At 41.9% G+C, this 27,930-nt stretch overlaps 1 protein-coding gene across 1 annotated transcript in view; it reads right to left on the bottom strand.

Moving 5' to 3' along the window:
• lrpprc (leucine-rich pentatricopeptide repeat containing) overlaps window positions 1-27,930 on the bottom strand; it is a 63,392-nt gene that overhangs the window by 20,648 nt on the left and 14,814 nt on the right. The window contains exons 14-29 of the mRNA XM_082557908.1: window positions 27,803-27,872; window positions 25,829-25,856; window positions 25,230-25,287; window positions 24,276-24,382; window positions 22,947-23,024; window positions 22,679-22,750; window positions 22,337-22,450; window positions 22,082-22,212; window positions 21,666-21,751; window positions 16,695-16,902; window positions 11,998-12,122; window positions 8,221-8,327; window positions 3,440-3,508; window positions 3,222-3,312; window positions 2,473-2,615; window positions 300-423 (exon numbers count right to left, since the gene is read on the bottom strand). Of these exons, the coding sequence (XP_082414034.1) occupies window positions 300-423; window positions 2,473-2,615; window positions 3,222-3,312; window positions 3,440-3,508; window positions 8,221-8,327; window positions 11,998-12,122; window positions 16,695-16,902; window positions 21,666-21,751; window positions 22,082-22,212; window positions 22,337-22,450; window positions 22,679-22,750; window positions 22,947-23,024; window positions 24,276-24,382; window positions 25,230-25,287; window positions 25,829-25,856; window positions 27,803-27,872 (1,611 nt within the window). The remainder of the gene's footprint in view (window positions 1-299; window positions 424-2,472; window positions 2,616-3,221; window positions 3,313-3,439; window positions 3,509-8,220; window positions 8,328-11,997; window positions 12,123-16,694; window positions 16,903-21,665; window positions 21,752-22,081; window positions 22,213-22,336; window positions 22,451-22,678; window positions 22,751-22,946; window positions 23,025-24,275; window positions 24,383-25,229; window positions 25,288-25,828; window positions 25,857-27,802; window positions 27,873-27,930) is intronic.

Here is a 27,930-nt window from a genome sequence, read left to right on the forward strand (position 1 = left end):
TCACCCATTAACCTAATAACTGGTTCTGCTAACTATGGCAGAAACAACTGCAATCCAGCGTTTGCAATAACTGGCAATGAGTCTTTCACATGGTTTTGCAGAAATATTGCACAACTCTTTGAATATAAAACAGAAATTGCCTGATAAACAATTTCTATTCTCTTATATTCTCAAATTCTAGTTTTAAGAGACTGGAATTGGTCATTTTATACACCTCTGATGTTTTAAGTATGGCAAATGTAGTATGTCTCCCCTCTAAGTCTTACAGGAGAACAATAGCAGGACCTCCTGCTGCTTACCTTTGGCCTTGCCCTTCTTACAGAGGGCCAACAGACGGACCTGGTAATCACTAACACTTTCAGTTGCAGTGGGGGTTGTTGCGAACTTGACCTGCTGTGTGGTGGCAGCTTGCTGGTACCAGGTCTAGAAAAACAACACACAAACACACGTGTAAAACAATGCTTAAACTCAGTCTGATGCCCACAAAATGCAGCTACACCAAGTATTAAGGTCTGAAACATGTTCAGCTGTGTCCTGGGAAAGAGCTGGTGTGTTTATGTGCATATATGACAGTGCAATAATGCCTGACAGGCAGGGCAAGGTCCCATAATGCTCGATCACCCATGTAGCAGCAAGGGAAGGGGGTTAAGCTGTATCGGCTGGGGGCAAATTAGGTTTGGCACCCCAGGGGCAAAGGAAAAGTGTGCGTGCTAGAGAATGTGTGTGCTGGAGCGGGTGGTGTCAACTCAAGAGCCCCTGGGGTCACGAAGTTCATCGCTTCAGGCAACGGCAATCACTTTCTGTCTCATCATGCTTCAGGCTGCTTCAGGCGCGCACACCAAGCTCAGGAAAAATGCATAGTGAAGGAATGAAGCAAACAAGAGGAATTTAAGGCTTTAAGACTTCATCTCTTTACTAATTATTGTATTTAATTAGTAAAGAAATAAAATTTAATTCTCTCCATTTAATTTCGTTACAGCTGAACACTCATATCGAGCCAAGCATCAAGCGACAACCATATGGTAGCATTTAGTGTCTGGCTAAATTAGTCTGGCATTACAGATTTAGAGACAGATCGAGCTGTAATTCCTTTCACCAGCCAACCGGTCTGATTGACTACACTTCAGATCAGAGCTTCAATCCTGTTTCCTCTGCATGTAATGAACAGGGGCTTAAAGTGGAGCAGAGTAGGGGGGCTGCATGGAGAGCGGCTGATAAGAGTTTTCAGAGGTTGTTTGGGGGGCGTGGGGGGGTTGCTCCTACAATCAGAGTCTGAGGTCAACCTGCTCTTTGGTTAATCGATTCAGTCAGCAACAGTTTTATTCAGACAAAAAAAATAAACATGTAGTGTCATCTAAATTTTAAAAAAAGCAGTAATTAGACCATTGTGATTTGAATGAGGGAGTGCAACTTTTAAAGCACTTTGCCACATCAGTACAGGACCAGTAATGTACCGAATATTAAATGTAATTATTGTGTTATTACCATGCAATTTTAGGTATAAACCATCAAAGAGGGCTGAGCAAGCCTTAGTATTGATTACTATAAAACAAACAAAACACTAACAAGGCACAAAATAAGAAATACAGGAAAAATAAAATCAACAGCACCGCCTGTTAAACAGTCACAAAAGTGTTAGAATTAAAAAATATTTTAAAGAGAGAATTATAAGAATAAATGAAATTGTCATTCTGATCTCAATCATCAGACTGTTCCTCCTGTTTGAACATCAAAACAGAGCTCAGTATCCAAAAGTCCCTGTTAGGCTATGAGCTCAATGCTTGACATTTTAGGTGAGCTACACTTAGTGTAGGCTAGAGAAGTGGAATTCTTTCTGACCAATAGGTAATATATAAAAGTTATTATCAAATGAACTTTGGAAGGTTCTGAGATAGCCAGGATTTGATGCCATTTAGAAAGGTCAATAGACTGTCAAGGCTACTGGTGTTGCACAGCAGAGAGAGATTTAATACTGTGTTATGAGCAAAACTGAATGGGCAATATTAAGGCTATGAATGATCTGGCTGAGAGGAAGCATTATATTCAAACCATAAGTGGTCCTGGGACAAAGCCTTGGGGAACGCCTCAATGATTTGTTAATTATTGATTAAACAATGACTTAATATAATATCTCAAAATAGCAACAATCTCACATCATAAAAAATAGCTTTTTAGACAATAAAAATTCAAAAAAAGGGAAATATTACCTGACAGGTAATTACTTCAACTGATCAAATTGACTGCTGTGATTAAAGACTTAAGGACACAAACTATGAACAGGCCCACTATGTTGAGTCTTACCATTGGTGCTACAGGGCTGTATGTCATATTTAATATCAGGCACCTTCACAGCTCTTTCTTCTTGCCTTTGCTTTTAGGTTTGCCTTCCCTGCTCATGGCAATCATCTTTCTAATAACAGACCTGCCAACTGAGCATTATTGGGATTATCATTTTATTGCAAGGGACCTTACCTCAGGTACCTCGAAAGGGACCTCTTGGCCATTACTCTTCAGGATGTCTGCCAGTAAACGCAGAGTCCTCTCCCTGGGAATGACGTTCTCCTCCTGCATCTTCGTCCACATGGCTTCTGCCTTCTGCCAATTGTTGGTCTCCTCTGAAAGCAACCAGAATCAAAGCAGTGAGAATGAGAAAATGTTTATGATTTGTTATTGGAAGCCATGACACACAGACCTGTGAGCCTGTATAGTCAGCTCACTACCCAGCATGCTCAAGAGAGCAATTTCTGACAAAGCGCTCCATGCTGAGAGAAGGCAATCAAAGCACTAATCTGATCAACAGACTGACCCTCAACTATGCTGTAATTTATCAAACACACCAGCTAGTGGTGTGTGCGTGTGTGTGTGTGTGTGTGTGTGTGTGTGTGTGTGTGTGTGTGTGTGTGTGTGTGTGTGTGTGTGTGTGTAGGGAAGGGTAATGGGTCGACAATCAGCTTTAACACTCCAATCACAAGCGTTATCTGTTCTGCTCTCCAGTGTAGCAATCACACCATGTCTTCTGCTGACTTCTGACTGATCCCATTCTGCTGCACACTCAAGGTCTGGGAATGAGCTCAGGAGGCACACCCAGAGGTGAAAAGTCGCAACTGAAGATGAGGTCCGGGGGGGGGGGGGGGGGGGGGGGGGGGCAGTTTGTAGGTCAAACCCACAAACAGAGAAACCAAATAAAAGAGCACACAGACAAATGAAAGGAAAAGACTTACTGCAGAGTCGGAGGAGATAATTGTACATCTCATCTCTGTCGCACTCAAACAGCTTGGCTGTCATGTCCACCATCTGCTCCAAGGCCTCTAGCTGTACACACAGACAGAATATATACTTTAACTTTGTTTTTGTTTTTTTTCTTTTATATTCTTTCCTTCTTCTTCTTTGTGTGGCTTTGGTAATTTTAGGCCTGTGTGTGTGTGTTTGTGTTACCTACCTGGTTATTTAAAATGCATTTCTCTGCATACCACTGCACGCGTCCAGGCTTTGCCCTCAGCCCAGGGGTCTAGATAAAAGAAAACAGACAAAAGAAATCAGTTGATTAATTGATAAATAGCAGCTTCAGTAAATTGTTCCTCACAAGTCTCAGATGTCAAATAACTGGTCAGATGCTGCATAGCAACAAGATATACTTCAATTTTTTTTTAAATTCTTTTTTTTTTACTTGATCCCGGTTAATAACATCTTCCAACACCAGGCTTATATTTTATCAGTGTCACTATTATTATTACTACAATGTCTGTACTTCATGCCAATTGTGTTTGTTTCTTTACTTCTATTTATATTTGCTGCAATTTCTGCTGCCCTTGACTAGGTCTCCCTTAAAGGAATTTTTATCTCTCGAAACTAAAGGACAAATAAAAAAAAACATTACTTCACTGTGCACAACATAGGGTGGAAATCAATATAATACAAAACCATTAAAGCATTATCCTTAACATAACACTGATCCACCCGTACCCCAGTATAAAGAGTCCTTAAATATTAGCATCTATTGGTGTAGACTAATAACGAGCTGATATACAACAGATTTTAAAAATTAAATGTGTCTGCTGGCAGGAGGCTTTGTGAAAGTGCAGTGGTTTTACAAGATCATCAATGATGTATCTTCAGTCACTCTATTTCTAAAGATAATGTGTTTGATAATTAGTTTGGCAGATTATCAATACATAAAAGCTAAAGGGCAATTTACTGATACAAAGAAAACAGAGCTGATATATAATATGTGTTCAGGAGTCGGACACATGCATTTAGCAAAGCTACATCTGAGGAAATCATTGAGTTTCACAGTGTAGTGAATATGTCCATTAGAAGTTCGCAAAGTACTTTTTCGCTTTAAATTACTTTTTCAATAATCAGTTATCCAAAACTCAGATTTGACAAATTTTCAGTGCTGTGCAAAGATTTACGGATTTCAGATTTTTGTTTTTAATCCAGTAACAACATAGAAGCATCTAACTGATCTGAAATTTCTTCTACACTCCAAACATACAGCCAGATTCATAAGAAACATATATTCTGCTCCACAAAGAAGAGGAAGTCATACAAAATATGCTACTGTATTTCAGAATAACAGTCTGGGAATAAATGAAGGCAGAAAACTCAGAGGCAACCCAAACAAAGAGGATTGTTGAGTGCATTTTAGAGCAATATTGATACAAAAAACTCTCATAGCTAATGTATATCGTGGGGAGCAGGAATAGCAAATGTTTGCCACGAATAAGTTTAAAAACCCAGTGAAGCCACTTCCAGTACACTCTACCTTGTAGTAGAGACCATTATCTAGGACTCCACAATGCAACACTGGAACTGTCCTATATGAACTGTGGAAATACTACAGAAAGACCTCCCACTACACTCTTGAAAATGGCGTTTAAAAAAGGAACTTCAACAATAAAATTATGATTTCAAATGCAGAGAATCTGCCGCCCCGGCAGTTACAGCCAGGAGATTTGCTCAGATTTTTAGGACACCAGTGAGATGCAGACAGACAGAGTGTGTGGGCTGTCAATAAAGGCTGACATAGATTGATCTGCAGGCTCATGTAGCTATGATTTAGTCTGATATGAGGAGTGACTAGATGATTATCATGGAATAACAGTGATCAGGATTTCATCTGTCTCCTGGGGGCTTTGATACAATCTGAATAAGACTAGGATTGAGAAACCTCACTCTGCCTGTCTTCCTGGTAATCTGGCTAAGGAAAAAAAGAAAGAAAAAAAAAAAAAAAAAGAACAGACCGATCTGGCAGGAAGTTAATCTGAATGAGGATCAACAGCGCTCAATCCCTGCTGGCCTCTTTGATGGGAGCCCATCATACTGTGAGAGAGGGGAGAGTAAAAGGAAAGACCAGCTTCATCCCTTCCCCTGACTGCCATGCTTTCCTCTTTCAATCCCCACTTCTCTCAATCCCTCCCTCTTCCTCCAAATCTCTCCTGCTCCTCCTCTCCATCCCTCTAGCTGTCCCAGGCAAAGGCATTATGTTCTTACCCAACCAGCCAAAGGGACAAATTAAAATGTGTTGCACTCACTCTCTCTCAGTCTGTCTAATCTTCTTAGAGACTAAGGCCTGGTGCAAGTGCTCCATCTCTTTGCCTCTGATTCCTTTTACTTGGTAAAGTCTTGAGGGCTCAAAGCACCACAACTGCTCACTCTCTCACTCACTCACACACACACACACACACACACACACACACACACACACACACACACACACACACACGAATATGTTTGGGATTTTGAATCCATCAGGACAAATCTCCCTAATCTGGGCCAAAAACAAAATCCTCAGAAATAAGAAGGCACATAGTTTACACACACGCATGGTTACATGAAAAGAATTCAAGTTCGAAACAACCCCCACGCCCCCAAAAAACAAAAGGTCGCTCAGAGATCAAGGAAACATGTCAAACAGCTCAAATAAAACTATACTGGAGTCCCTGTTGACACCTTGCTCAGTGTCTTGCGTAGCCTTTAGTTGCCAAAGCATCTTCACAGGTTTCTCCCACCTACTTACGTGCATAGACAAAAAGAAAGTGCTGGAGTCGACCTTTCCTCACCTCCACTTAACAAACCCTCTCCATCTCAATTCCTAATGTCCTAATTCCACTAATCACCTGGCCACTTAGCCCCCCACACACACAAATACACACATGCAGAGGCAAACCCCTCTCCCTAACACAAAAACACATAATGGCTTACCACTCTTTAGCAATACTACCTAACCTTGACCATAACACACACAATAATAGGCCTGGCCACCTGACAATCCCCTATCTAACCATGACCATTTAGCACAAAATTGGCCACCTTTCTCTATCATTACATTTAATTAGCTGTGATTAATCAGCTGCCAATTATACCAAACACAGCCTAAAGAGAGACACCACTCTGGACTGCCACTTGACGCTCTCACAGGGGAAAAAGTATTTGTGCATCTGAGTGTGCGTATGCATATTTGAGTCAAAGATATAATTCAATTGTAGTTTATCACCTCAGCGGTGGCTCTATCGCCATCCAAGTATAATACGGGGGAGTTCAAAAGTGAACTTTGTGTTTAGACTGTTCTAAAAGTCTGTGAAGGTTAAGTGAATCCTGGCTTTTGAAATATATCAACTGCCTTTTTTTGTTTTCTCCTGATTAGACTCTGAAAGACAGCAAAGAAAAGCCGTTAACTGTAAAACTGGGGAACTGGAGACCCAGTTGCCGAGCAGTCATTCCTGACATATTCTTTTAAGTCCACCATAGACCCTCACGCTAACCATCTGGCAATGGAATTTACATTACTGGGACCCGAGCAAACTCTGACAGACTCGTGAAAAGTATAATCCCTGCTTTAAGGCGTTCACAGATACATATCTACCAGCACACTCTAGGCTGCAGGTTGATTTTTGTAATTGTATTATCAGATCTATGGAGGCATATGTTAGATAATGGGATGAAGAGAGAAGCTGAGCTGTGAACTGGTCACCACCTGGTGGTGCAGTAGATCGGGTGGCCGGATAGGCCTGGCGTGCCCAAACATACAGAAAGGGTGCAATGGAAGTGTCTGGCAGAGGCCCTGTTCTGTGGATCTTCAATTCCCACCTCTGAGAGAACTAATCAATAGCTTCCTGAGGCCAGGGACGTCGAGTCCTGTCATGGCAATAATTCCCGAAATAAATGGAGGAGTCCAGGGAGTTTCAGTGTAATCAACAGCGACTATAGTAATGAGAGAAAAATTCTACATCTGAAGAAAAGTGATAACTTTGTCCAGAAAAGCAGATAAGGAAAGATTACAATTATTTATTTAATAAAAATGCCAGTAGATGTGATACTTTGTGTGAAGTAGTAAATACACACTATGGTTAAAAAGCAGCCATTGTCCACTAACATCTTGTATGCTTTAATTTTCAGTAGGCATGTAAATAGGCTTGCTGGACTTTTAAATCAATATTCCTGCATTTTTTTTCAGTTGCAGTCTGGGGATTTTTGTATGTACTGTGCTACAACATTTCAGTGGGATTCAAATCTGAGCTATTTTTTCCATGACGAGGTCAGCTGTACATCTATTTACAAGGCATCAGCAATCTCACACATGTAGCACGTAGCTGACTCGCTATTATAAGTAGGATAACAGTCATACAATCTAGCGAGAGCCACAATAACACGCTGATAATATTTAAGAGGGTTTGAAAATCCTCAAGAGGGACAAATCCCCATTTCAGTGCACGCCAGGACATGCGAGAGAGAGCAAGGTCAGGGCGAGGGAGTTAAGATATTTTTCACTGTTTTGTTCTCATTCTGATCGGCCTTGTTTCTGTTCCTCTGTTGTCAGGCTCATCCCTCTATTCATCTGCTCATCAATCTCTCTATTTTGTTGTCCATTCCCAACCCCTTCTCCATTTATGTGAAAATCGCTTCTTATCTGCCCGCTTTGCCTCTCTCTTTCTCGCACTAATCTACACAGATTTTAAAGCAGGACTTAAGATGACAAAGATATAAATATTCATAGAATATTCAGGTCAGATGATTTACAATAACAAAAAGAGGGTTGGCAATTCCATCCTACATGTCCTGTGCGGCTTATGACGGCCATGCACACCGGAGAACAATTTTTCATCAGCTAGATTCTCCAAGACTAAGAAACTAATTTTCTTTGGAGATCTGATCTGATCAGAGGGCAGAGTGCAGTCTAACAAAAACAAATAAAACCTTCCAATAAAGACACAATGTTACCTCGATGATCTTCCGGGCCTCGCGGTAGCGGCCTGTCTGCAGGAATGCGAAGAACAGGTCATAGAGCATGGTCATCTCTCCTCGCTCCTGGCTCACAAAGTCCATGGCTGAAGAGAAAGACAGACAGGCGAGGAAACGGAGCAGAGAAAGGTCATGAATAAAAACGCACGTAAGGTAAACAAACCCACCACACACTTCATTTCCTTCTGATTCCATTATTTGGCACAATGTCCCACTCACAAAGCAGCCCTATCAAGACAGCTCTCAAACAAACACAGGTCCCGAATGAAAGCCTAAGCTGCCCCGGTGAACTTGCTAAAACGCTCTGCTCAGCGTTACGTACTATCTCCATCCAGCAGCTTCAGAACAGGTACCAGACACACAAACAAACACACACTCTGCAAACTTTCAGTAACCTAAATGAATCTGCATATTCAGCAAACAGAAAAAAAAGAATAATCCTACTCCCTTCATTTGCACTCATTTAAAGCTGGAAATATTTCACTGATTGGCTCCAATGTGAACAAGTTTTCAGAGTTTCTGACTGGATTAAATGATGTAGCATTTTCTATGTGCAAATCCTATCTTCCCAAGACTGAACCACACCAGCAGGATCCTGTTGAAACTTCCAGGTTAAAAGTATTCTGTCCTCTTCTTATCTGAAAATAGCTCAGTAGTTGCTATAATTGCCAGACCCTCTGAAAACCCTATACTTTATTTTTCTGTTGGTGCTTGAAACCAAACCAAGGTCACACATGTGAATGAAGATTTTGACAAGCTGTGTCATGCTTTTAGTGTGTTTTGGACAGCTGAAGGCCATTCTGCTGGAAGCTTTTCTTCTCTTTTATTTTAAAAGGTGTATTTTAAGGTGAATTTTTAGACTATTCGTGCACTGCATCAGCATGGGTCCACAGGGGTACTCACGATGCTGCGAGTGCGACTCAAGGTTTATGTCACAAGTCATCCTCTCTGATGCTTTATATGATGGAGTGAGAGGCGGTGTAATTTGTTATTCGTAAGTTGACACTGCTTTACATGCTGGCCTCTTTCAGCACTTTAATCAGAGTTACTTTGGATTTAAGGGTGCAGCGACTAACTGTGAGGGTTTGTCACCTTTTGGCATGTTGGGGGAATGAAAGGAGACAGAGGGGAGGGAAGGAAGTGGAGAGGTGCTCCACTGTACAGTTTCAACCTTTACGTACTCCAGAGCCACTTGCCCCAGCGGCTCACCGAACTTGACCTTTTCACCGCATCGCTGTCAACATACAGGGAGACTGTTCTAAATGTGACTGGCTGACATGCTTCACCGTGACCCTGGTCTGAACCTTTCTCACTCTCTGGTCCTCTTATGCTCTCTTGGGATTGTTGGCACTTGTTACATGTGCGTTTAACGCAAACACTGAATGAGCACTTTAGAATAGCTCCTCCCCACACACAAAGACCCAAATGAATAACAAAAGGTTGGAGTCAATCAGAGGAAACAAAAATGGTTCACGCTAAGCTGGAGTGGGGGAAAAAATTTGGATTATAGCTGTGAGACGCAGTGACAGAGTACACAGCTATTCTGAACTTCTGAACTCTGGGGAATCCTGGTCCAGTGTTCAGATTAACCCGTCTTTTGTCACTCCTAATCTGTAGGTTAATGAAAAATGTTTGAAATCCCACCAGGACTATTCTTGTTTGCATGACAAAACAAACATGCATGTTATAATTTATAAATGAAAAAATTTAAATTTAAGAAAAATGTAAAATCTTCTCGTCCTTAGAGGATGTGGAACCACTAAATATTTGATTTGAGCTCGATCAAACAACCTGAATGATCCCGTAGTTATGTTTTTTCCCTCTTGCCTAAACCCCAGCTATAGCATATGGCTGCCCCTCCATAAATCAAATCAAACCAAACCAAAATTTATTTCTATAGCACATTTAAAAACAACGTCATCAAAGTGCTTCACAAATTAGGAAATAAATAAAATAAGACAAATTTACCAAACAGCAACACAAGACAAGACAAACATAGAAGCCAACCAAATGATAGTCAAAATAACTTAAGGCTGTTTGATATAACGATATATATCGGATGACGATATAAAAACGTCTATCGTTTCATTTTACGCTATCGTTTGTTTCGTGGTGTCGCAAAATAAACCATTTACAGCAATATTTTTTCATCGTTGTGATGGTCACTGTAGTGGCTATATTAATTTCTTAAAGTTCTCTCTTTCTCTTATATTTAATATAACCACACTACAGGCGGACAAGCGCCTGTTTTTATGCGTTGTCGTTAGCAACAATGACAGTAAAACCATCGCATGTCCGCTTGTTTATTTTCCACATAAACCTTTCACAATAAAGCTCAAGATCCTGTTGAGACTTTTCAAAATAAACGTGAAAGAGTATGCAGAGTGTTTACGGATGAGAAGCAAAAAAGAGCCGCCAGGTGCTAAAAAAATAAACCTTTGACTCAAACGTTAGAACAGGCTTTTCCCCGCAGCACGCCGTGTAATAAATACTCACAAAGAAAACGGCGGCCGTTACAACTTATGTCTAAAAATGTACAGTTTCATGCAACACTCAACTCCAGGTACACGATACCCAGCTGGAAACACTTCACGCAAGTCGAGCTGCCCGACATTCACAGAAGTTTCAGAAAATGCAAAATGTTTTTGTGTTGATAGAAGTCTTATATCGGGATATGAGATTTTGGTCATATCGCACAGCCCTAGTCATAGTCAAGGTAAAAAGATGAGTCTTTAAGCGAGATCTGAAAGACTGAATAGACTCGGAAGTGTGATTGGCAATAGGGAGACTGTTCCACAGTCCAGGTGCTGCGATAGCAAAGGCACGATCACCTCTGGTTTTCAGCCTAGACTTAGGTTGTATTAAGAGCATCTGGTTTGAAGATCTTAGTGCTTTTTAGGATTATATAAATGGAGTTCTGTTAAATAGCTAGGCACGATATTGTTTAAGATTTTATAAGTGAGTAAAAGAATTTTAAAATCAATGCGAAATTTCTCAGGAAGCCAGTGTAAGTTGGCTAAAACTGGAGTAATATGATCATGCATTCTGGCACCTGATAAAAGGCTGCAGCAGCGTTCTGTACTAATTGCAAACGGTAGAGAGAGGAGCGAGGGAGGCCTAAATAAAGGGAGTTACAATACTCAAAGTTACTCCCTAAGCCCCTGCTCAGACCACAGGCAGTATAAAGGTTGGATGAAGCTTCCTGGCCGGAAATGTAAGGACAATACAGGAAGTGCCCTAAACTTTCATCAAAGCAGCTGTTTGCCCAGACATCTATAAACACTTTCCGATTAGTTTATGAGCTCAGCCGCTAATTTTGGGTCAAACAAAATATAGCAAAGTCTATTTTCTATATTCTAGTTAGTATGTTTCAGAAAGAAAGATTATTTCAGATATGCTCACTGGCTAACAACGTCTGATTGATGAATCGTTGGTCAAACTACAAGTCACACCCATCGGTACCTTGAAAAGGATCTATGAGTGATATGACAATAGCAACATCCATGTTTTATAGTGGGTTATAAATATATGGTTCTGTTGGAGGTTTCTTCCTGTTAAAAATTAGTCCTTGACAAATGCTTCCTTCTAGGGGATTGCCAGATTCTCTAATAGTCTTTACAATATTAAGGAAAAATAAATAAATAAATTGCCCATTAGTATTTTTTTTTTAATACAAACTGATGATAGATGGGTTACTGGATGTGGAAAAAGGTAGCTGAAGGACAGGATGTGATGACTATGTACAAAGTGTGTAACCTTTCTGCAGTAACTCAGTCTCTCCTTTCTCCACCAGAGCAACAATAATGTCGTGGATGCGAGGCAGGTGGTTGTAGCGCTTCTGACACTCGAGTGCCGCTTCGAGAGCTCCGGACACGTCCTTACTGCAGATACAGACAAAGAGAGAGAGAGCAGAGAGCGAGTTAGATGCCAGGTCTGTGCAATCAGTCATGTACAGGATTGTGTCAGTAGAGAATAGAAGAGCGTATCATGGGGTGTTAACCCTGTGACCTCCCATTCAAGCACTATGACCCACCCCAACAATACAGGCCTTTGAATTCATGACAGCACAACTGTGGGCGATGAAGCCTTTTGGCCCCAATACATCATTCTCACACAATCAGGCACACTCTCACACACCTATCTGTGAGGGGCTAATGTCTCTCTGGACAGGCTGTTAGAGGGGAAGCAATGCAACAGATAAAAGGACTCCACTGATCTTTACCCTCTCTGCTCTGCTCCTCTTGCGCCTTCAAACTTCTCTTGCTCTTCCTTTTGTCTCTTCAACGCCCTTTAACCTTCCCCTCATTTTCTCTTCTCTCATTTCCCTTTTCTTCTAACCTTCCCGTCTTCTTTTTATCCTTCCGTCTCTCTTCCTCCACACCATCTTTTCCCCCCCATGCTGTCAGCTCTCACACTCCTCCGATGACCTCACCCCCCAGCTGAGCAATTTAACAGAAATATGGCAACAAAATTAGTCCCCCCCCCCCCACCCCGCCAGCAGCATCACCACAGCTTCATCTCATGTCACCCCCCCGCCTAACCTTCTACTTTCACGCCTTCCAACAAACAAAAGAGCATGCAGAAGGAGGATGAGTGCACCTGAAGGAGTGATAACGAGAGAAGTAGAGAGGCAGAGATAGGTAAAGGAAGTAAGAGAGCAAGAGCAAGAAGAGGGAGTGGGAGAGACCACATCAATCCCCTCTATTGTGACAGCGCTGCCATCAATCTGTTGATTGGGTAATTACCATGTCAATCACACAGAGGTCAAAGCATATAAGGCACCCACAAAGGAGGCAAGGGGCAGAGTGAATGAGTGAGAAAAAGACAGTGTCAGACAGAATGGACAGGTATAGTTTTTGCAGTGTTTTTTTCCCTCTCATCTAATCAATTAAATAAGCAGATTTGTGAAATATGTCCAAAAAGACCAACAACTTTAGAGGGAAAAAAAGGACCGAAAATGATGTGACCTTGAGTTCAGCTTCTGTGAGCCAGCAGCAGCAGAAGAGAGTGATGGAGGGAGGAGGGATGGAGTGATTAGGGTTGGAAGGCAAAGAGGTCTGCTAATTGAAATGAAGAGGGACAACATTATTCAGCAGCGGCAGTCAAGAGGCTGTTCAAATGCATAACAGTCTGATTGAACAACGCAGAAGAGAGACTAAGAGATTTTTGAAAATGAGAGAAAGAGTGTGGAGATGGGAGGAGACCAGAAAGGGAGGCGTTGGTGTGCAGTTTACCCCCCAAAATGAGAGAGGGATGGGGAAAAAAGTACAGTATGCTCTTTGTAGTTGACGTATCATATACATACAATTACTTTAACTATTATGGTGTGGTGCACAAGGCCATTTCATTCCTCATTTGTTTCATCATCTCAACTATCTGTCCACCTTATTCATCCCTCCATCAAGCAACTCCATAACTACTTATAATCCCTCTTTTCTAATGAGAGAGAAAGAGAGAGAGAAAAGGGGCCTGGCGTTGCAATTATACCCCTTCTGCCTTCCTCCCCTCTCTCCGCCCGCTAACCCCCCCCCAAAAAAAGAGCTAAAGATGTCGAAAGATGGATAATTTCCCCTAGGTACAATTTAACTGTCACTTTGCATTGCCATTTACTGCAGCGCACAGCCCTGTTAATGTCCCCAACTTTGCATGTCAGCCACTTTCCAGCCAATTAAGCCCTGAAAAAATAACGAGCGCTTTGCTCCATAGAAAGCTGAAGGATTAGACAAGGAAGCTCATTTTACCTCATCTTACTCCCCCTTCTTTACCTCCCTCTCCATTTCCGTCACCCCTCCTCCCCCTTTTGTTCGGAGGAGATGAGCAGGCCTGTTATCAAGCCACTGTCCTCGCGTGAGGGAAAACGAGGTGTCTGTGTCTTGAAACACAAATGAAACTGATCATCACACCACTACATGTATTCAAGAAAGGCACTTATGCTAGTATGGTTCACCCCCCCCACATGATTGAAACTGTGCGTGTAACGTTGTGGTAATGTGAATCATTCCCATCACCATTTTGGCTGAACAGATAATTCAGCTGTTCCCAACTTGTTATTTAATGGAGATGGAGATATATATATATATATATATATATATATATATATATATATATATATATATATATATACACACACAAACCTTATGAGCCAAAGCCCATATTCAGACTGTTCTGCTACATCAATCAGAGGCAGCGTCCTTACATGGCCATCTCATGCACACTGCCCTGGCTGTGAGCACCCACCTGCTGTTATGTTTATGAGGGGCAGCCAATCAGAAAACAGTTGGCTTAAAAGGATTAATATGTCAAAAATATTCATTAGACCAACTTAAACATAAGCTTAATTTAGTATCGACCATGTTAAGAGTTAAACATGCATGTTTTAGCATGTCTTTTCACGTTCTTCCATTATTCAACTCCGGCTGCTTCGATTTCTCTACATGGGATTTCCATTTCTTCCTTTTATTCCTAGGGAGTGGGAGTGAATGAGGCGTTTTTCTCTGAGCCACTTGTCTCTTTTCAGCTCTACCCTCCTCCTCATATTCCATCAACGTGGCTGCCGTCTTATCATCCACGTCCTGCCAGCTCTTCATTTTGCTGGACTCATTAGCATTTACTGTTGCTAATCACTTCCACGAGGATGTGGCAATGTGAGCTAGCTGCCAGCTAGCGTAGTCGCAGGTTAGCAGACACAATACAAAGCGGACAGGCATGACGGCTAACGGGGCGGCGCATATGATGGGCTGTCAAGGGCTAATCTGGCGGAGAAGTGTTCATTAAGTCATTAGCGCTGACGCTGCGATGAGATGGGTGCAGGCGGGAGTGATGCCTGCTTTGTCCTCTTTTATCGCTTCCCTTCATCCCTCCTCCTCCTCCTCCTTCCGACTGTTTGTCCGCTGACTGACGGAATGAAGAGGTGGAGAATGGGTGAAGATAAAAGATAAAAAAGAGAAGAGGGCAAAGAGACTGATTCAACCGGCGTGCAAAAGTCAAGTGTTGCAGTACTGAGGCTTGACTGAACCACTGTTGGAACTACAAGAACCACCACTGCACTTTCACAAAAGACTAATTTAAGACATTTGCTGTTTTAAAATAGGATTTAAAAACGTAACTAAGATAACTCTGTAGCCAAAGTAAAATAAAGTTAATAAAATAGTGATTATTCACAAGAGTGTCCTGAATAAGCTTTATTATTAAGTTGTTACTCATCTATCAATTTTAAGTAGAATTAAGCCATCTGTTACAATTACACCAATCTACTTTATGCACAGCAAACTGGACAACTTTGTCAAAATTTTATCTGCACACCAGATGAGTTGACCAACACTCAACAACCAGCCAACTAAGCGTACCCAAATGTCCTACTAACAAATCATAAACACATGACAGATGTTAGAATACCAACAACCATCTTTTTCCTTCGTGTTTATTAGTGTGTGTTCACTGCAGTATCATTTGGAGGAAGTACAACTGGCACTTGATTTGTGAACGAGGCTGTGCTAAGCTGCTGTGTGCATTTGTGTTTTGGCGGCTGTTGATGACCCAGTAGTAAATTAGCCTGCTAATCTCACAGAGGCAGTGATTAACGAGTGAACCTCGAAACTGTTTGTGCCAGAGACCAGACTTACAGCAACACAAACAGCAACAAGGGAGCACCCGGTGAGAGAGAGTGTGTGTATGTGTGTGCGCGCAAGCGAGCTTTCTTTGCAGAGGTCTACCTCTGCTGCAGTAAGCACGCTAGAGGTAAACTGCACATGAAAGCATGCACAGTATGTGTGTGTGCCCCCTAACCGCGCATTACGTGTCTATGGTAAATCCAGCAATTAGTGGTCTGTACATAATTAACATGCTAATGAGTTGATCTACTTAAAAGCTGCTTCGACAAATAGAACGCGCACATGCGCTGAAAAACACACACAAACCGAATAGAGTTGAGGGTGGGGCAATAGCAGTGACCCCGCAGCCAATATTTGCTAATGCTCATTTGCATACTTGCATTATGAGAAGCAGCATCGATGGCCATCTCTCCCCACACACCCACACTTAAACCTCAGAGGAGAGCAGTGGGTGTTTCAGGGGATCAGGGGTGGGGGAGCTCATGGGAGAGGTTGCAGCTGGCGCATCCTCAAACAAACAAAACCTGGCTCTGACGCGCATAAACACACACGGCTAACATAAATGAGCAATTTCCACATCCTCTCTCTATCTGAATCGCTGACCCAGAATATAACCTCAGCTATGATCATAGGGAGGAATGAGTGACTCATTGAGACACACATGCATACACACACCTGGCAACAGGCTTTGGCAGATGAAGGCTCAAATCTGAAAACAAAAGTGAGCTTGTTGGCTGTTTAAGTGGAGACCATCAGCCATAAAACTGGAACATACAACTCAAATAGATGTTTTAACTTTAAGGGAGTTTGGGACACTTTTGTAACACTTAGGATCTCTTTTACCTGACCAGGTAGGCAGTAACCACAGGGGAGCAGAGATTAGCAGTGGGCTTGACCAGACCGAGGGTAAAGACTGTGTCTTGCAGTCGGCGGATGGAAGGGATATCGCCTCCGGCCGCTACAGCGTTGAGCGCGTGAAACAGGGTGGTCATGTGTGTGTCGTTCATCGGCACATCCTTCTCCTTCATCTCCTTCAGGATGTCCACTGCCTCTGAGATGGAAAGGAAGAAACGTCAGCAACGCTTGCTCCCACATCTGTGTGCGATGCTTCAGTGAGGTGTCAGCATGCACCTCTCCATCAAAGCAAGCGATGTGAAAGTGGATTAGATGGACAGAGAACGGGCACATGAAAAGAACAAAAGAGAAGGAGAAAGAGAGATGATGCAGAGAGGAGAAAGAAAGCGAGAGGAGGGCAGATATTGGCTGGGAGAAGAGTAGGGTGTGTGAATGTGATAAAAGGCCCCTTTAGCTAATTCCATGTGGGGGAAACAAACCCATATTAAAACAGAATTTTGCACCCAGCGGGGGATGCAAATCCAACCCCGTATAATGCCAACTCTGTGCTAATTGCTACTTGCAGTTTTCTAAACGAGACTACAATTACCAGACCTCTACAATGGAGGCCAGCTTTTTGCCGTGGCCATGTGGAAAGCACTTGGGGGGCTAAATTATAGGTATGTGGCGACAAGGGCCCGCCGTGGACCCAGCGAGACCTCGCTAAGCGGGCTGAGGGGTGGATCAGTTTGGTCAAGTCCAGCCGGTAATGGAGGGCTTTTTACTGGGCCACGCGTCCATCTGGCCAACACTAGGGGCTAAATGGTGAAAAGAGAGTGTGGTTTGTGTGTGTGCATATGTGGTGTATCAGGGTAAAGCAATTAAGATGCGTTTACCATCTATTTAGACAGCTGCTAATGGGCTGACAGCGATACAGCCGCTCTCCACCACGGATACTAATCTATACAGCATGACCAAGAAGGAGGAGGGAGATGGAGAGATGCACAGACACAGAATATATTTGAATAATCACCATTAAGCCTCCAAATGCAGGATAATGTTGGATCCTGTCTTACAAAGATCCTCGCTCTTTTCACTGGTGAAGATTTTAGTACACAGATGCATGAAAGCAAATAAAGTGAACACATGGGAGTAATGATATCCACACCTACACAGCTGTTAATACAACAAAACCCCTCAAACGAGTGTCACTCTACTGGGAACACACACCCTCGTGGGCTGAGATACGGGGCCACTGGTGAGTGCTTTGGCATCCTAATTTCAGTCTGTCTCTCCAGCCCTCCACCTCCCTATGCCAGTTGTTATGGCGATGGGAACCCATGGCTGTCACAGATTTAATGGGACGGGGGGAAAAAAATAGAGGGGCGAAGAGGGGGACGGGGTGACTAGCAGTGGAGGAGACACCGCTAAACAGGGGGAGAAAATAAAAGGAGGGTTAAGCTTTTCAAAAGGGATAAGTTTGGTTAATTGAATGTGGGCCTGATGAAGATAAAGGGTACTCTTTCAACTTATCCGGTTTCTGTTGCTGCTCTGTTTCTGTTTTTAATTATCAAGATATCAGCAATTGATACCATCAACATAGTTTCCAACTACAAATATATTCCCACGTTTTACCAATTCTGCGATACTCAACACACTGCAATTCCCCGTATCATATCTGTGCCACTGAAGACAAAGCAAGAGGATTTAGACGATCTGCCCTCCAATTGCCCCCCCACCCCAACATTTTAGCCGCTTTCTTCATTGCAACTTTTAAATTACCCTCAAGTCTTTTCCTTTCAGGCTAATTTATTTCATAAGCATTACCTTAAGCAGTAACTAAATCATGACCCTGATAAGTAAAATTAGTGGTGGAATTGGTTTAAAGCAGGGGTGGGCATTTAATTTCCCCAAGAGGCCACATGAGAAATCGGGACTGTTGTGGTGGACTGCACTAATAAGCTTATGAAGAGATAAAATTCATGAGCAGAATTGAGATCAGCTTATTGGAGCGGTTCTCTACGACTCTCATGAGGCCCCTTGGTGAAAATTCATTGCTCACCACTCGTGTAAAAACGAGTGTATAAATGTATGTAATGTAAGAAGAAGCAAAAAGATATAATGCAATATTCATATTCTGTCCCACTCATAGGTGTGCTTTTAACTTCTTTCAACAAAGAACACAAGCACCACAAATCAGGGAGGTGAGCTTGATGGAAGAATGTGTGGATGTGTGACACAAACGTTTGATAATTAAATCTGTTCAGTTTAATAATGTTGCTGTAAGTCACCTTCGTGGGAAAACTTAAAATTATGCTAATTTTGTCATAGTGAAAATATTTCTTCATTCAACTCAACCAGCATACATGATAATAAAGCTACACTTAACATGCTTATAATAACAGTTTAGGTCTCTGCACTACTAGTGTCAATGCACTCAAATGTCAATAAACAGAATGACAAAAATGAAACAGACATCACTTCATGAACAGACGAACTGAGCAAGGTTATCCACAAGAAAAACAAAGAAAACCTTCAAAAAACAGAACAGTTTCCCCCTAAAGAACGGTTTTCCACAGAGTTGATTACAAATGGTGGTATCAACATTAAACAATATCTCTAATGACTTGAGTCGTTGTCAAGTCTGTACTATTTATCACTTCCAGTGAAACTTGTGCTTCACTCCGACTATCCATCTCCATGCCTCCCACTCTCCCTTTCTCCGTACCTCTCTCCATCACTAACTGACAGACCCACTAATCACTGAGACCAATGGCTTGGAGTTGATCTGCCCAAATGGATCAACACTAGCTAACATCCCTCCGTCCACCGTCCAAACTTCCCCCACGGCGTCCTCTCTCCATCTCCCCCTTTATCTGTTCGTTTAGCCAGTATGCATATCCATCAGCTCAGCCGAGCATCATGGCCAGCACAGCGAGCCAGACCACACACACACACACACACACACGTGTGCGCACACACTTGAAGAGATGGGGAGGCAGACAGGCCAGGTAAACAAACATCACACAGCCCAGTGGTTCACCTAATGTTCCATGACATGACTGCTAGTGATGTCTCTTTCCCAAACACACATAGCTCCAAAGACATATCCAGGACCACCAAAAGCCAGAACAAGTTCTGTTTACCAAAGTGGGAGGATGGACAGGTGGAGGAAGCGGAGCAAGGGCAGGTCAAACAGATGGCTGTGATAGAAGAGCTATATTTAAAAAAGGACAGAGCTTGCAAAGATGGAGAGAGAGGATACTCAGAGGACAGAGGCTATGCTGGGTGCACTCTTTGTGATCGTCTGGATCTGTTACTTAAAGGGTTATGGATGCATTGGGTGAAGATTGGCTCAACTTTGATTAATCCAGAACTGCATCTAGATCCAGTGAGTTAAAGCACATCATTTTGATATTCTCAAGAAAATACCACAAACATATATTTTGGTGGAAGTAAGATATCTGGAGTAGATCTTGTTAACAAAAGTGTTTATAACAGCATATGTCTGTATTAGCCAATAAACACTGGATTTTATATAATTTGTTTGAAATAGACACTAAATGTGGACTATTACAGTACTGAATAAAACATAATAACAATAATAAACATTTTAATGTTCAGCAGTTTTCCACCTGCCCATGTTGACAGGAGAATCTTTTCCTAAATCTCAACAGATGAACCTACAATGTTGTTTTTGGACCTCAACATGCTAGAAAAAAAAAAAGCCAAAGAGATGCAAGATCAGGAAGATTTATGGACATGTGAAAGTTAATCTGAGGAGCGAGCAGCATAGGAAGATCAATCAGCTATTAGAAGAGGAATCAATTATGAAGAATTACCTAAGAGCAACAGGGGAAGGTAAGTAAAAAGAATAAAGTGAAAAGGATGACGTATTGTAAAAACAAAGTTCGCCTGTTAGGTGAAATGAGAGAGCCATGAGCAAAAAACAAAAAAAGCCATTAGAGACAGTGAGAAGTAAAGAAGGATGCCAGGAGACATGATCTTCATCTGGTCCTGGTGTGTGCTGGGAGCCAGGCGGACCAGCGTCTGGGTGGGGACAGGCTAAAATCAAGGTTAGCCATGTGTGCTAATGTGGCTGACAAGCGTCCCCCTCCATATGCACACTCCGACTAATGGCAAATGCGTTAGCGCTGCCTATACACACCCCAACACACATACACAGATGGATAACACCAACCGCTGTGCCACCAAATGCCTTTTGCTTGAATTCACATGCAAATTTGCGTGTCGCTGTGTGTATGTGTGTGTGAGAAATGTTCAAGCACTTTGGTGGACATGATCTGCCATTAGCATCAAGGCAGATTTCAATAATTCTGGAAAAATACACACAGTCCTGTAATTTTCCCCTCTCTCGTTTCTCACTGACACGGATGTGCGTGTGTGTATGTGTGTGTGTTGGAGGGGATAAGAGAATGACACGCTTTGCGACGGAGCAGAGGAGAGAGGGTCAGATAGAGAGATAGCAAAAGGGGAGGAGAGGAACGGCGAGGAGAGACAAGGGAAACATTTTTCCTGTCATTGGGTGCAAAAAGCAGAGCGGCAAAACTGATGGTAATTGGGTCTTCGATGGGCTGAAGGAAACCCACCGTAGCATTCTGGAAATAGCCAGCTAATGTGGTTTGAGGGAGGGGAAATGACAGATTGTGACAGAGCTGGTGACACGTACAAAGAAGCGCATTGGTTTTTAAGTTCAAGCCAGATATACTGACAAAGAAAAAGCAGCAGTCAATTGTATGTATTACTTTTATTTAAAGAGGGAAGGCTACTGGAGTAAGCTCAACTTTATAAGAATATCCTCATCACGCAAAATTAAAATAAACAAAACAAAAAAGGATTAATCACTCAAAAAAAAAAAGGACTTAACAACTTAAGAAATTTATTAATCAAAGAATTTGTCAAACTAATAGCACAAAGAAGGAAAAAAAATACATTATTTGTAGTTCTAGGTTAACTTACCCTCCATTCTGCCATTTACAGAAAGGACCTTGACCAGCGCAAGGTATTTGCTGGCATCCAGTGCTACTGATGAGTCCTTACGACTCCTAAAAGCAGAGACAGAGATAGCAACAGACAGACTTGATTAATGTATTCCACTTACAGTAATGCAACTCATCTATTGTACGTTCTCAGTGTTCAGGCTGATGCTGGAAGCAGGTGGTGAGTGAAGAGAAGGAAACGGGGGAGGCAGAGGGGAGAGTTTCCTGTGTTTTAGCCAGTCAACTAAGCGGCTGGACCCTGCATTAATGTCTCCCCTAATACCACTCAAGTTAAACTTTAATGGCCTGCTACTGGCCACAGTGCAGCCGTGTGCGTCTGTGTGTGTGCGCGCGTGTAGAAAATTTGTTTGTGTGCGCACATTATGCTCCACTCACAATTCTCTCTTCAGGTTCAGTGCTTCCTCCACATTGTTTTGGCGACAGCACAGGTTGATGAGGATGGCGTAGCTGCCGGCTGTCATCTCCTCTTCGTGCTGCTGCTTCAGCTCGAGGGCACGCTGCAGGTTCTGATCAGACAACAACGCTCTCAGGAAAAAAAAAAAACCCAAAACCAAACACAAAAACAAAGCAGCTAACTTCAAAAAAGAAAACAAAAGAAAAAGAGCCTTATGAGACCAAAAGAAATTTTACCTCCTCAGCACTCAGAGCCTGGATGGCCTGTTTGAGAACAAGTCCTAATGGTTTGTTCTCTGCTTTTAGTTCAGCCAATTTATTCTCAAGTGCCAACACCTTGCCCTCAATTCCCTAAAGGAGACAGAAAGGTGTTAAACACATGTACATGACCACTGTCCAACCTCACGGGTACAGGAGCTTGTACAAATAGACACATGGACATTCATCTCCACAGGAGAGCTGCGCTCTTACTTGGGGTGTGGGGAAGATGTCTTTACAAAATGGCACATCAAAGAAAGTTATGAGGATAATTGTGAAACTTGAACATTTTGTATGCGTCCTTCACAATGTCCTACTTACAGTGGCACGAGGAGTAGCTGACACAGGGCCATTGGAGACTTTCTCTTTGGGGTCTACCAAAGCCATCACATCCTGACACACACACATGCACACACAGCGTCAACACTTGGCATCCAATTTCTACTGCAGTATAATGAGCACTTAGAGTAACAGTGCAGAAAACATAGTGGAAAAACTGACTCTAATTTACCTGAAAACGATATAATAAAATGTCCAAAGTAACAGTAGGTATATTTAAAAATAAAAGACTGAAGGTCGGGCTCAATACCTTGACAAGCTCAGGAACGTGGCAGGAATCCAGAAGGTTCCTTATCCCTCGATAGAGGTTTACTGAAATCATTATATTCTGTGTAGAAATCAGCAGGAAAACAAACATCAGCAAGAAACTCGAGCTTAACCTGTCGATTTCTGTTACAAAGTCAGCTGAAAATCTCTCAGCCACAACTAAATTTAAAAAAATCCATCAAGAGCTTATGCTCAAAATCGTTTGCGGAGCATAACGCTGTAATCAGGTGCTACTGGAAATGATGCAATTTCAATAAAGGGACATTAACGACTAATTAACAACAAAATGGCAAAACTCTTTCAGTGACATCCTTTTTTTGGTGATTAATACCTGAGAGATGACCTGCATGCAAATTAGAGTTGACGCTATTGACTCATTACTCAAAAATGAATATGCAACTATTCACTGGATTCCACTTTGCAGATGAGAGTTTGAGCTTTTGTGTGTTTTATGTTATGTGGGTTAAGGCCCTCCACAGATGACTGATGAGCCAATAATGAGATGAAAATATAATACAACAGGACAACTTTAAATACATACAAGACGAAAAAAAAAAACATTAAAAAAAAAACTAAATAATGGCTGGATATATATAGAAAAAAAAAAATCCTAAAATATATAATATACAATAGTCAAAAACCCTGAAGGTGAATAAAATAATGTAATTCTGGATAAAAATGAAAGACCTCAAAACCCAAAATAATAAAATAGAATCAAACAAAGATATATACACTCTCACAAAACACTAGTCTGGACTTTGAGAAATTGATTAGGATACTTTCATCTTGTGAATGTTTATGCTGATTAGAATTTAAAGGAAAATGACAAATTAATAAATATTGTGATATATATTCATATTTGCTCCAAAGCATATGAAGTATCGCTTTATATGAAAAGGATTTCCGCAGATGAAGGTGAGAAACAGCACTGCCAACACTGGTATCAAAAAAAATGTCCACTTAAGGATTAACATTTATTTTTTTTACACTTTAAATTCCAAACAAAGCCAGTGAAGAGAGTTTTTGTTTCTTCCTTTTTCCCCCCTAAATCCTTGATGTAAAACATGATTTAATCTTCTTCGACATGTCTGGACCTCGTAACTCAAACCTTCACTCTTGAAAAATAGAGCACAGGATGAGCGTGTATACTGTAAATAATCCGAGTCCGATTACACACCGCATCATCTCAGATCAGACAGTCCAAGCTCCTTTAAAGTGGGAAGGTTATGAATGTACTGGATATAGAGATGTTAGTACATGAATGTGTGGTGTGTGCATTTCTCCCCCCAATCAACTTAATCGGTGTGTGTACCTTAGACTGCAGCTGACTGAAGAATTTCCGCAGTTTGTCTTCTTGCGCCCGCACCTGCCCTTCTGACATGCTGTCGATCAGATTATACAGGAAGTAGGCTGTAGCTTCTGCACAAACACACACGCATATACACATGCACAGTGAGCCGTTGTCTTGGGAATACATTTCATTTGCCACCGTGTCAGTCACTCTGGCCATTTGTGCATTTATACTATTTTTCTGTAACCTCTGCAGAGTGTGTGATTGTGTTTCTTTTCTGCTGACAGAAGCTGCTTTTGGGCTGGAGTTTGAGTGAATGTACGACGGCTGGCAGTGACAGATTCCTCTTACTGCAGCGTGTACACACACACACACACTTGCAGATGTCGTGTAACTGGATGTGACATGGATAACGGTCTCCATCACTCCCACCTGCACACACACCAGTTTCAGCACTTTGGACATTCTGCGACACACACACACACACACACACACACACACACACACACACACACACACAGCGACATTAACGCTCTGCACACACACTGACAGCGCAAAAACGCTGCCTAACAGTCACACATACCCACTTTAACTACTCTGCGCTGTGTCAGCAGCTAGGCTCCCTTTCCTCCGATGGAGAGGGCAGGTCTTTCATCCACACAGCAACACACTCACACTCACACACACACACACAAAATGATGAGAAGTGGGCCGGGCAGCAGTCCACTGCTACTGAGACTGAACGTAAACACATGCAAAGCATTTTTTTGTCATCTGAATTATAGTTAGAAAGTGACAGCGCATACAGTCCCGACTCTGAATACCAATATGAGTTACACGTACAGCCATACTCTCACTCCTCTCTCCTTCTCACCTGCACAAATGCACACAAACACATTCCAGGCATGTCCTTGTATACAAGATATCAGCATCATGAATTGTTGGTAGGAATGGGACATATAAATGTTTCCTTACCAGCAGGGGAAGAGTTTCCTTTAGAGAAGCGTTCATCTTTGTATAAGACCTCAGTAATCTGGAAACACAAATTGATCACACATAGAAATTACAGTACGTCATATGCAGCAAGTGGAAGAATGTACATGGCATAACCAAATAATGACAGGCATGGGCCATGTTTTAACAATGTAGATTCTATCTCCAAAAGTTGATTCTGTTCATCTGGACATAGCGTTTTCTGGGAGAAACGTTTCGTCACTCATCCAAGTGACTTCTTCAGTCTCAGCTGACTGCAGGTTTCCCCAATCTTATAAACAGTACAGTAAAAATGTAGATTTTACTGAATGTGACTTTCTGTCAGAAAAGCAAATTAAATATCAAACCCTTATTTTACAACCCTCCTAAATGCAACTCATCTTAACTTACAAGAAAAAAGCCAATCAGAGGCAGACAGAAATTCATCTCATGTCTCATTAAACTTGTGTCAAGTTTAAAAAATGCTTCTTTTTATTTGCACTTGTTTGTTCTAACATAGCCGCTGATAAACTCCTTCTAAACCTCTCTGTTGTACTTCTATATCACTCTTTGCAGCCCGCGTGGGCATGTTGACCTCTTACCTTCACCATGCTCTCCACATCAGCAGACCTGCAGGGGGCAGTAGAGGATAAGACATGAGTACCCAGGGCAGGTCAACAAGACTCCAACTTCACAGAGTTGCTGTGCAGTTTGGTCATAAGCAAGCATAGGCTATACTTTAAATATAAAAGGACATCTTTATGCGTCACCAGCTTACTTTCCCTTAATATCTTTGTGTTAATATATAACTGTTTTAAGCTAGTAGTTAACAGCCTCCCTTTAACGCCACACTAAAAAAAAGTATTAGGTAAAAACACTATATAATATTTAAAGCAGCAAAAATACATTTTCATACCTTTAAAGAAAAACACAAATTCTGTACATTTTGCTACATTTTCCCCCCAAAGTGAGGAAAATCCAGTTCTTCAGGAACTACAATGATACATCTTCGCTCAAAGACGTTTTGCATTAAGGACTTACTCAATAAATGACGTAACTTTTATTCTAACAACACACATGATATGACATTTGAAATCAAGTAATCGTAACACAGACAGTGTCATGTTCCCGTAGCTTCTGAATTGACAGTGTGGCACAACACACCGAGAAAGAGCGACAGATTTTGTAATTTGACATTCTCAACCTCGCTGTACATGAGAGGAGAGACGGCAGTATAAAAGCCTGGAAAAACCACAAAAGACACAGTGAAACAAAGTCACACACATGCACACAGGCTAAATGATGACAATGTGTGACATTTCTGGCGTTGTCAGCTAGTTGGCGGAAAGGAGGAGAAAGTGGGTGATGAGAGGAGGGAAGAAGAGGTCTTTAATGATTAAATTATCCCCCGACCTTGTCTTTGACAGGAGCAGGTCTTACACAGCGATGACACGGCGTTCGCAAACACACACATGCACACACAGACGCACACGGTCCCCAAGTGACAAGCCCAATTATGACCCTGTCAGCCAACCTAACTATCAGAACGGTGAGAGAGTGTGTGTGTGTGTGTGTGTGTGTGTGTGTACATGTGTGTGCAATGAGAGAAAAGCAAATAAAAAAAGCTCTGGAGATAAAATAAAAACAAACGTGGATACTGCGAGTTAAAATGGAAACGACACATATGTAGAGAAACATTTCGATTTAAAGTTTGTCTTATTATTTTTACTACATTTTTATTATAAAGCTTCTGAATAAATTTTTAGCTTTAAAAAAAAAAAAAAAAAAAAGGCATTTTGCTATAATTCTAGTCCTTAAAGTAAAAACTATGCTGCCAAGCTCAAACTATGGCATTGTCTTGTTTTTTTAAATGATGGATTCCTGAGAATAATCAGCATAACTTTTTCCCTTTTGTTAGTTAGCATGCACTACAACAAAGAAACTACCAGCTGAATTATAAAGCTCAAATTTAAGCTCAACTGAGCGTATCCTGGCTTAGTGGAAGAAATAACTTTGGTCCCAGCAGACAAGTCAGCATTTTTCTCTTGACACACCTCCAGCCTCACTCAGGGGCTGGAGTGTTTTTGTGTGGGTGTGTAGTGCTAAACTGTAAATATTCATAAACATCCCTTCAAGAAAGCCTGTGGGTCAGTCTGCGTTTGTGTGTCTGTGTAGGGTGAGACAACCAGAGACCAGTATGGGGGTCTGGGTATGAGCGACAGTGTTGGGCATCTGCTAATTTACATATCTCCCACGGTGCTTTGAGGCAAGAGCTAAGGGATGACAAGCTCCATATGCATGAGGCATCCATGTATATCTTTTGTGTGTGTGCATGTGTCTGCATGCATGTGTGTGTGGTAGTGTTTTTCCCCGCAGCTGCTGAAGCACAGACACTGTAGATGGTGTGATCAGCTGCACATGTCATATTCATAGCATATGCTGCAGTGACCTCCACATAGCTACAGGCCTCCCTCAAACACCAGTGAGGAGTTTGGGGGCAAAATATGGAGAAATATGGAATATAAAGTGATGGGGAACATGTGAACACATGAAGGGACGGCAGGCTAATAACTCACTTTTTGAAGCCCAGAATGAGGCTGCTGCGGAAAACACCGAGGTCCAGGGAGGGGAAGGAAGGATCCGACACTGGAAAGAGAAGACAAATCATGATTACAGGGAAAAAAAGCGACAAACCGATTCACAT

Source organism: Aulonocara stuartgranti (genome assembly GCF_965226115.1).
Source record: "Aulonocara stuartgranti genome assembly, chromosome: 13".
Taxonomy (NCBI): domain Eukaryota; kingdom Metazoa; phylum Chordata; class Actinopteri; order Cichliformes; family Cichlidae; genus Aulonocara; species Aulonocara stuartgranti.